Raw genomic sequence first — 10586 nt, forward strand, 5'->3', positions numbered from 1 at the left:
GGGCCCACAGGGCGATGGGTCACGCAGGTGGGGCTGGGTCATCCACACCTGGTCCCCGTGCAGCACCTGTGGGGACCCCGGTCACAGGCTCCCCTGCTGAGTAGGGAGAGCTCTCGTCTCCCTCTATACAGGAAGCTTCCACTGGGCCACGATTTTGTCTTATTCGACTTTGGGTCCCCAGCGTGGTGTCTGTGCTTGGTGGGCAGTGAATAAGTTTTATGAGTGGATGGATGAATGAACGAGGAGGAGGGGACAAGGTATGTGGGGGACAGAGTGGGGCAGTCTGCTGGGCTGGGACCTTGCTGCACCTGCCACCACAGCCAGCACTGCCTGGGTGCTGGCTCTGGGCCAGCCTGGGCATTCCATGCCCATTGCTATGTGCAGCCCTCACCTATGTATGCCACGAGGGCCACAGGCAAGGCTGTGGTGGCCCTACCCCTGCCTTCTTCCAGCTGTGGCCTTGGACCAGTTAGCCACCCTCTCTACACCTGCTGTCCTCGATACTAACGTGCAAGTAATGTTAGCACTGAGGGTACCAGCTCAGAAGGTTGTGGCGGGGATTTGATGCAATACAGGCAGTGCTGTCTGCTGGGCCCGTGCTAGGCAGGTCTGCATTGAATAGTGTGACTGTTGCCGTCCTGCCTTGCAGAGGAGGAGACCGGGCTCAGAGAAGCTGGGCAACTTGTTCAAGGTTGGTGTTAGAGCTATTGTTGAGGGTGGCCCAACGTGGCCCTGGTGTTCGGGCCTTCCTGCTGGGGCCTGTTATCCCCACTCATTCTGCACAGGGAGCACTTTTGGTCTGAGTCTGTGTCCCACTTGGGCTCAGCATAGGGTGAATAACAGAGGAGAAGCTTCTAGAATGATTGCTGCCAATATGGAGATGGAGAGGGGAATAGATGAGGGGTCAATCCCCCCAGAAAGGAAGCACACCCAGCTCAGGGGCATCAGCCCACCATATTCTGACCACTGTCACCATTCGACCTTCCGGATCCCTTTCTGCTTGGCCTCCCGGCTCTTCCTCCACTCGGCTGTTTTAGACGCAAAGCCTCGGCACCTCTAGGTCAGGGGAGACGCCCCTTCCCTTCCTGGCGAGGGGGCCTGTAGTTACCCCTCTGCCAGGAACCGGGCCCCTCCTGACCTCACCTCTGGAGTTGAGTCTGGAGTTAGCAGCTGGGGGCCCAGCCATGTGGGCCGGGAGGAGCACAGGGGCTGGACAGGTGTGCAGGAGGACTCAGCGAGGCAAGGGGCCCACTGCAGTGCCCCATGGCAGGAAGGGGACTGCAGAGGACCAGCCTTGCAGGCAGGCTTCAGGATGTCAGGGTGGGCAAGTGTTTGGAATGCCCCTGGTGCAGGTGGATGGCTGTTGAGTCAGGAGACCCGGAGGGGTCACACCAGGGCTGTGTTGGGCCACCCTCTTGGACAGGCCTGGGCTCAGCTTCCTTGAGCCCCTGGGGAGGCCTGGAGGCGAGACCTCAAGGACATTTCCTGCTCGGGTTCTGCTTGGAGAGTGGAAATCAGGGGTGGGGTGGGGGGAGGCAGGGGTGGGAGGAAGCTTGATCCCCTCCCCCGCTGATTCTGGGGTGGGGATGTCCTGGCAGGAGTGCGGGCTCCAGCCTAGGGGCCCTCAACCCCTCTCTCCTGCTGACAAGGGGAGGGTGGGCGTGAGGGCTTCCCTGGGAACCAGAAGGGATGAACCATCCCCTCCATCTAGGTAGAGGCTGCATCCTCCCATCCGCCAGGGTGGTGGGGGAGAGAAAGGGGAGGGTGGTCTGAGTCTGGTGCCAGCGCCTGGACCGCTGGGCCACAGGGCTGAGTGTCTGGGGAGGCCCCAGCTAAGCTGAACCACCAGGGGCAGAGGTCTACAGCACAGATGCACAGCCAGGGCCCCTTGTTTACACCTGCATCTGTGCGCCTTCTCCAGCCCTCCCTGCAGGCCCAGCTGTGACACCCAGAGTGGCCAGGCCTGTGTTCCTGAGTGTGCACGCGGGAGCCTGGGTGCCTGGCCTCCCACACCGTCTCTGTGCGGAGGGCTCGCCACTTGCTGGGTGCTTTCCGTGCCGTGTAGCCCTCTTTGAGACGGCCCATGAGGGAGAGACTGCTTTCCCTGTTAGGAGAAAATGAAGCCCAGATAAGTTCCCAGCAGTCAAAGTGCAAGCTTGTCAGCTGGAAGGAGGCAGCCCCAGGCCCCACTTGCGCATGTGCTTGGAGCCCAGGAGGGGAGGACAACAGGACTAACGGCGCGCTCCCTCCCCTGAAACTCTGCCTCCCACCTCTGCTGTCCTCCCCAGGTGGCGTCCAAGGCGGGTGTCTATGAGCTCCTCAACCAGCTGGGCTTCCCCGAGCTGGACGGCAGGGAAGACCAGACCTTCTCGAGGCTGCGCTGCAGGTGGCAAGAGCAGAGCCGCAACCCGGAGCCCTCCGCCACCGGGGACTAGCCGTAGGGCTTCCTCCCGGCCCCTCCCGCAGGGCCCTGCGCACGCAGGCTGGGGTGTCTGAGGTGCTCTTCACTGGAGGTGCCCTGGGGCGTGCTGGCCTAGAGGAATCAGTTCCCCCACTTCCTGGAGAGACTGGGGTGGGGTTGGCAGCCTTTTTGGAAAGAGCTTCTTATAGGACATTGGGACAGCACAGCCATGCCTTGCAAACCACAGGCGTGCGGACGGCCTCCAGGGAGGCCCCTGTGTGCACCTTGCAGACAGGTGGCACTCGGCCTCCAAGGAGCTCACTCCCCAGTTGCCAAACAGAGCTCGTCGCCTCTTGTGTCCTCTTCTCCCCCTCCCAGATTCTCGGGGCAGCCCCTGGCGTGGAGCTGGCCCCTGCCTTCCTTTTGCTGTTCCCCACGGCCCCTCCGCTTCCTGCTGCTGGAGGCGGCCTCCTCGCCCTGCCTGCCTGGAATGGGTGGGGGCGGCGCTCTGGCTGGATTTATTTCTTTAAAGGACAAACCTGCATGACCCGGTAGGGTCTGGCCGAGACCTTTGCCTCGTCTTCCTTTCCACTGTCCCCTTGTCCTGGGGCTGGCAGGATGGTGGTGGCAGTTCCCAAGGAGCTGGAGCCATCAGGGAGTCCCTCTCTGCGGGAGGAGAGTTTCCGGAGGGCGGGTGCAGCACAGTGGGAAAGGTGGGAGAGAGCTGCTCTCTTTGTCCGGGAACCTGGGTGGGAGGCACTGCGGGGGCCCAGGCCTGGGGCTGCAGGTCCCTCTGTCCGCCCCCCAGCCCCAGCAGCCCCGATGGCCCGGTGCATGCCACCCTGTTGCGGCGGCGGGAGCCCCAAGGAGCGTTGGGTCAAGGGCAGTTGCTGGGTGGCCTTGTGGACAGTGGAGAGTGCACGAGTGGGCCAAGGACGACGTGAGGGGCCACCTGGATTCAGGCCATCCTCGGCGAGGCTCTTTGAGCCGCCTCTCAGTGGGAGCAGAAGGGGCCAGACCCTGCTGGGCTAGAGGCCGCCGCTGGCATCACTCTGTCTACACAGCGAGAGGCTGCTCGGAAGAGGCGGCAGAGAAGTGCGGAGTTTGAGCTGAGCCTTGCAGCTCTTCCAGTCGGGGACTGGTGTTTGCTGAGACCCGGGAGCTGGATCCCGAGGAGGCTGCCCCTCGCCTGCTCACTGGGGCCGGGGAAGCCTCTCCTCGGTTGGACTCGTGTTCTTCTGCAGGAAAGCGATGGACGTGTCACTGGTCACGATATTCGAAAAGGGGAGAAGAGGCCAAAGTGACTCGCATCTACCCAGTATTGGCTGAATCCTTTTGCAGAGCTACTGTGTGTTCACTACGTTTTCAGGTTCGTCGTCGTTTTTACTTTTATTTTTGCATGTATTAAGAGTTTTCATTTCTTTGCAGACAAGGTCTAGATGAGGAGTCAGAGGTCAGGGATGAACTGGGGGGGGGACGCCCTGTGTTCTCATGGTTAGCCCTGACTTTCAGCTGTGCTGGGACCACTGGCCGATCACCTCACCTCGCTGCCTCAGTTTCCCCATCTGTAAAATGGGAGAATAATAATTGCCTACCTACCTCACAGGGGTGTTGTGAGGATTCGTTCGTGATTTTTTTTTTTTTTTGTACAGAGCTATTATGCATTAAAACAGCTAAATGTGAAGTGCACCTGGCTGCCGATTTGTCTTTGGTGGGAGGCAGACCTTCTAGAACTGACATAACGTGCTGGGGTGCCTGCTCCTTCAGAGTAAGGGTGGGTGGGCAAAGTGAGTCGGGACCACCTGCCCTAGCACTTCTGCTGCCTAGAGAAGGGTTTTTGCAGACACCATGGCCTCCTTCACATCCCCAGCTGTGCCTTACTGGCTCACGCTAGTTGCCCGGGGCTGCCATGCTGAGCCCCTCTTGGAAGAAAGCAACATCACAAGCTAATTCTCACTAAAGTGTGAAGGGCTGTTGTATCTAGGGAAAGTGTATGCCTCAAAGTGGAATTTGGGGCCTCTGAAGGAGAGTGGACTTCAGCCTCCACTCTCTCCTCCAACCCCTGTGATTGATGGAACACACTGTGTTGAAGTATTGGTGAGTAAAGAGGCAGCGGGGAGGGGGAGGTACAGAGAGTGCTGACTCCAGGCCTTTCCCCAAACTCTTGCAGGATTAGGGAACGCTCTGGGTTGTAGTTCTGAGGTCAGTGGAGGGTGGTCAGAATGGAACCCAGAGCCCCCCACTGCCCAGGGCTGGGGTTCTTTTCTCCTGAGCCTGGGAGAGAAGGCCTCCTGGGTCCTTTCCCAGCCCAGCTGGTGTGGAAGTTGTCTGCGCTGGTCCAAGGATTTTCCACCTGGCGCTGAACACAAGTCTAGAGCTGTGTGCGCTGGGGTGTGAGTGTGTGGGCAGCCCTGCAGTTCTATGCCTGGGATGGGGGCGCCTGGGCAGGGATACAGGGGTGAGGGGCTGTGCCCATGTGTGTGTCCCCAAGTTCCCCCAAGCCTGCTCTAGCCTGTGGGGGCATCTGGCACTTACAGGAACAGCACTGACTCACATTGCAGTACCTCCTGCCCGCCAGCAGTGTCTCCACCCTCTATTAACAAGTTAATCCAGCACAGCAAACAATCAACAGAGTGGAGAGACAGCTTACGGAATGGGGGGAGAGATTTACAAACCATATTATCTGATGAGGGATTAATATCCAAGATATAAAAGAAACTTAAACCACTCAATAGTAAGAGAACAAACAACTCAATTTAAAAAATGGGCAAAGGACCTGAATAGACATTTCTCAAAAGAATGCATACAAATTGCCAACGGGCGTATGAAAAAATGCTTGGTATTGCTAATTATCAGGGAAATGCAAATTAAAACCACAACGAGATATATCACCTTACATCTTTTAGGACGGCTGTTGTCAAAAAGACAAAAGGTAAGTGGTAGGATGTGCAGAAAAGAGAACGCTTGCACGTTGTCGGTGGTGTTGTGAACTAGCGCAGCCATTTTGGAAAACAGTATGGAGCTTCCTCAGAACACCAAAACTAGGGCTACCATAAGACTCAGAAATCCCACTGCTCGGTATGTAGCCAAAGGATACGGAGGCAGTATGTTGAAAAGATACCTGCACTCCCATGTTTATTGCAGCACTATCCGCAATAGCCAAGATGCGGATCATCCTACATGTACCTGAATGCAGCAGTCCCCAACTTTTTTGGCACCAGGGACCGGTTTCATGGAAGACAATTTTTCCACGGACTGGTGGGGGTGGAAGGCGGAGCTCAGGCAGTGATGCCAGCAATGGGGAGTGGCTATAAATACAGATAAAGCTTTGCTCGCTCCCCCGCCATTCACCCTCTGCTGTGTGGTCCCCAGTTCCTAACTTGCGTGGAAGACAATTTTTCCACGGACTTGGAGGAGAGAGGGGCGGTGGGGCTCTGCATCCTGGTCCCTAACAGGCCATGGGCCGGTACCAGTCCTCGGCCCAGGGGTTGGGGACCACAGCGTTAGAGGGTGAATGGATAAGGAAATGTGGTATATATACAGAATGGAATACTATTCAGCCTTAAAAAAGAAGGAAATCCTGTCATTTGCAACTTGGATGAACCTGGAGGACATTATGTTAAGTGAAAAAAGCCAAGCACAGAAAGACAAATACAACATAATCTCACTTTTATGTGGATTGTTAAAAAAAAGTTGAACTCATAGAAACAGAATAAAATGGTGGTTACCAGAGGCTGGGGGGAGGGTGGGACTGGGGAGATGTTGGTCAAAAGTCACAAAATTTCAGTTAGGAGGAAGAAATTCAAGACATCTATTATATTAATATGTCATGTTGAGTACAATATGTTAACTATTTTATGTTTGAAATTGCTAAGAGTAGATTTTAAGTGTTCTCATTATAAGAAAATGATAAGTATGTGAGGTAATGCACATGTTAGATAGTTTGAGTTAGACTGGGCACAGTGACTCACGTCTGTAATCCCAGCACTTTGGGAGGCCAAGAATTTGAGACCAGCCTGGAGAACATAGGAGACCCCATACAAAAATTAAAAAGTTAGCCAGGCATAGTGGCACATGCCTGTGGTCTCAGCTACTCAGGAGGCTGAGGCAGGAGGATCACTTGAGCCTGGAAGTTTGAGGTTACTGCGAGCTATGATGATGCCACTTGCACTCCAGCTTAGGTGACAGAGAGGAGACCCTATATTGAAAAAAAAAAAAAAAGAAAAAGCCTGATGTAGCCATTACAGAATGTGTACATATATCAAGACATCATTTTGTACCCCACAAATACATACAATTTTTACATGTCAATTAAGAATTTTTTTAAAAGATACTTTATAATTTAGTGTGATAGTTCCTCTTTGTTAATCTAAATTAGTGATGTTTTGATGTGTTCGTTATGTCTGTTTCCTAAATACCAGTATATATTGCTGAATTATAATCATAAAAAATGGGTTAATACACGTCAAGACTTTAGGAAGAGTGGCTAACACGCAGAGCGCACACAATCAGTTTTAGCCAGCCTTGCCCAGTCTCTCTCCCCCTCTGCCCTGGTGCTCAGGAGGAGGCTGCCCCTGGCCTGCACGTGTGGCCACTGTCACGCGGGCACTCCTGCTGCTTCCACACTTCAGACACCTCTGAGGCCTCCCCTGCTTCAGGGTGTCGGGTGGGACGAGCCCTGGGTCTGGGCCCACTTGCAGCCCCGGGCCTGACTGGGTCCCCGGATGAGCTTCTCCCTGCCCTCCCGCCGCCCTGGGGAGCAGCATTACTGTGCCTGGCTCCCACTCCCTTGGGGGCCTTCTCTCCCGGACGCCCCCAGGTCTTCTGAAGGTCCCAGACCAGGCCGGCCTCAGCTGGGTCCCTGTGCCGGCGATGAGTGCCTGCAGCGTTCTGCACCTGTGTGTGGGGGGGGGCGGTGCGTGCGTATGGGCTGTGGGCAGCCACTCGGCGGGTCACTGCATGCACGATGGGGCATCCAAACAGCCCACGCGCCATGCTAGACGCCAGGGAGCTGTGGATGGGGACAGCCCTTCCTCCCCGGAGCCTGTGGTGTTGCTGGGACAACAGTGAACGAGTCCTTCCCATGAGGTGTGGTGGGAGCTGGGATGGGGCAGGGTCGGGAGGACAGGGCCTCGAGGTAGATCAGCGATCAGAGTCAGCGGCCCCACTCTCATCGCTCTCACGGAGCTCCCAGAGCAAGGAAACAGTGACGCCATGGAGCTGGGAGCAGGTGGGGGGCCTGCCTTGTCTGGGGTGGGCACCGCACCCCAGGAAAACACACGGCACTGATAGCCTGAGGTCTTCTTGACCCTCCATCTGGCCAGACACCAGGACTGGCCATACCCTGGGAAAGGGGTCCTCCGCGGGCCTTTGGTTTCTCTACGTGTTGCAAGAACTGGGTTAGGACGAGCAGGAAGAATAAAGCCACCAATCCGGGTAGTTATTGCCTGCTTGACCCTTTCCGGCAGCGTCCGGTACAGAGACCCCAGCTCTGTCTGCAGAATCCGCACACTCAGAGATTTTAATCAGTTTCAACCTACAGGAAGTTGCTCGTTTTTTATTCACACAAGTGAATAAAACAAGGCATGATCTCACAGTAGTTGTGGAAATTCAAGCAGTATCGTTATCCTCCCCCGTTCCCACTCCCACTGCCCACACTCTGGCTGTAAAAGGTGCCGTTGTGACCTGAGCAGCCCCGTGTGGGGGTCGTGCTCTTCTCCCGGCCATGCTTTCCCTGGCTGCGTGGCATCCCCACCTGCTTCTCTGGCCCCCTGATGCTGTGTGACGCAGCGGTGCGCGGTGCTGTGTGATGCACCAGTGCTGTGTGGTGCCCCTCTGCGCGGCCCGCCAGCGTGGTGGAGCGTCCGTCATGCATCCGCCCGTCCCCTGGCACGCAGTGCAGCAGCGCAGGAGAGCGTGAGGAAGTCGCACGGCCTCTCTGAGTTTCCATGTCCTTCCCTGCAAATGGGCTTACGATTCCTATTCGTAGGTAAGTGTCAGGATCACAGTTCATGTATGTACAGTGCCCAGTGCCAGGCCTTGCACACACAGGCTCTCGTGCAGGAATCGCCTTTGTTCTGTGGAGTGTGTGATGAGGAGCCCTGGGGCGGCTGAGTCTATCCGAGGAGTCACTGAATTAGTGATACGGAAGTGATGGCAGGGGCTCAGGGGCAGAAGGCGCCACCGGCTCTCGGGGCAGCAAGCTCAGCCCAGGTCTCTCCTGGCCCTAGAGGAGCCAGTAAGAGGGGGACAGACACTTGTTAGCATCTCTTGGTGAAGCCCTGTTGCTGTCCGTAACCATGAGAGTGGGAGTGGGCAAGTTAGGGCCGGGGGTGACGGGCCAGGGGAGTCGTGGGGAAGGACTGGGTGGCTTCCCACAGGAGCCAGCAGCTGGAGTTCACCGGGGAGGGTGTAGCAGGGATTTGCATAAATGTGTTGCCATTGGATGAGGGCAGGCAACCTGTATTCCAGAAAGCCTGCCTGCCCTTGCATTGCCCGGGATGGAGCAGGGATGGGCCAGAGAGCTCTGGGGTGACTTGAGTTCTAGAGTATGGTGGGGACCCTGGCCTGCCACTGCCTTCCTTGGGTGGCTTCACTTCCTGTGCAAGAGCAGACTGATCCTTGCCCTTCTTACCTCTAGGCAGTCTGAGGGGGAATGCGGAAAAGCCCTCCTCCCTCTCCACCGTGGCCTACAGGAGGGCAGGATGGGGCAGAGGCCGGGCTCTGTGGGGCACTTACCATGTGCCAGGCCCTGCGCTAAATTCCTTACATGCACTGTCTTACTTGTGATTGGGAGTGACTCAGGGCTTGTGACATTTACAGATGAGGAAGAAAAGGCCCAAATAGAAGGTGGGAGATTCACTCAAACCAGAGGGAACTTAGAAAACAAAGAGTTAAAGACAAAAGTGAAATCATATGCAGTCTCAAGGCTAGGCAAAACCGTGTTTCCCCTCTGGGTCCATTTTCTCGTGGTTTTACTTTGTGAATATATTTACAATAACCATACCAGGTCTTCCACGTGAAAATGCAATGCATTCATGCATGCTTTATAAAGTTAGGAGCAGAAAGTACTCTCCATTTATTAATACATAGAATAAAGGCATTGCTCTATGCCTTTAGTCTTTGAAACAGTTTAAAGGCTGTGTAACATTTTATTGTGTGGATACTTAATAACTTTTAAAAATTAAATTCCTTTATTCTAGGGCATATAGTTGGCTTTGTTTTTGCTGTTTACAATTTTTTTTTTCTTTTGAAGTAAAATCTAGTTACCAAAAAAATGCAACAAATCTTAAGTGTCCCATTTGGTGAGGTTTTACAAATGCATACACCTGTGTAACTCAAACCTCTATCAAGGTATATAGCCTTATGTTGGGGTTACTTTTTAATGTTAAAACTTACAAACAATACTTCAAAGGACGTCTTCACACACAAAGCTTTGTGCAAGTAGTAATTGGCACCCTTGGGGTTGCACGTGTCAGAAAGCAGCCCCAGCTGGTTTAAGCAAAGAGGGGGGGAGATTATGACAAATATGGCCAGCAGAGGGACCCCTGATGGGAATGCAGTGGGGACTGTGCCTAGACGGACACCCAGGGAGCCCTGGAAGCTCCTGTGTGTCCTGCGCTGGAGCACGCTGCCCAGATCTCCCCTCAGGAGAAGCTGCTGCAGAGAGCAGAGTCGATGCAGCCCCCAGCGACTGCACCTCCAGATCCCGCACGGTGTTCGTGCCGAGGCCCTGTTCCCCCACCCAGTGCACTCGGCCCTCGGGCTTCCGAGGGCTGGGGGGGCACTGAGCCGGGCGGGAGTATACAGGCTGGGCTGCTTCTGCCCCCGCACCCTGCAGGCCGGCTGGGAGCCTCCCCATCCATCTGGCCGAGAGTTGCCCAGAGCCACCCTGCCGTGCGGGGCTCTCTTCCTTCCCTCTCTCTTTTCGCGGGTGGCAGACCCACATCGCCTTCTGCTTCCTCCTTTACCCTTCACAGGTGTCTCCCCAAATAATCTCTCACACACCGAATCCCACTGGCCCTGCGGCTCTGAGGACCCGAATGCCCTCCCTCCCTCCCTCGGTCCCAGCCTCTCTGGGCATCTGCTTCGTTCTTTCTGGTGAAGGTGGGCCCTGCCCTGGCACTGCTTGGTGAGAATGACCACCCCAGTTTCCAGCGTCACGTCACGTGTTATGGTTCCAGCA

At 55.6% G+C, this 10586-nt stretch overlaps 1 protein-coding gene across 1 annotated transcript in view; it reads left to right on the forward strand.

The window, feature by feature from the left end:
- Window positions 1-4085, forward strand: part of PALD1 (phosphatase domain containing paladin 1) — a 75957-nt gene extending 71872 nt beyond the window's left edge. Inside the window, exon 20 of the mRNA XM_012762611.3 lies at window positions 2289-4085. Within this exon, the coding sequence (XP_012618065.1) occupies window positions 2289-2435 (147 nt within the window). The 3' untranslated portion in view covers window positions 2436-4085. The remainder of the gene's footprint in view (window positions 1-2288) is intronic.
- The last annotated feature ends 6501 nt before the right edge of the window (window positions 4086-10586 follow it).

The sequence above is a fragment of the Microcebus murinus genome, chromosome 14 (genome assembly GCF_040939455.1).
Source record: "Microcebus murinus isolate Inina chromosome 14, M.murinus_Inina_mat1.0, whole genome shotgun sequence".
NCBI lineage: Eukaryota > Metazoa > Chordata > Mammalia > Primates > Cheirogaleidae > Microcebus > Microcebus murinus.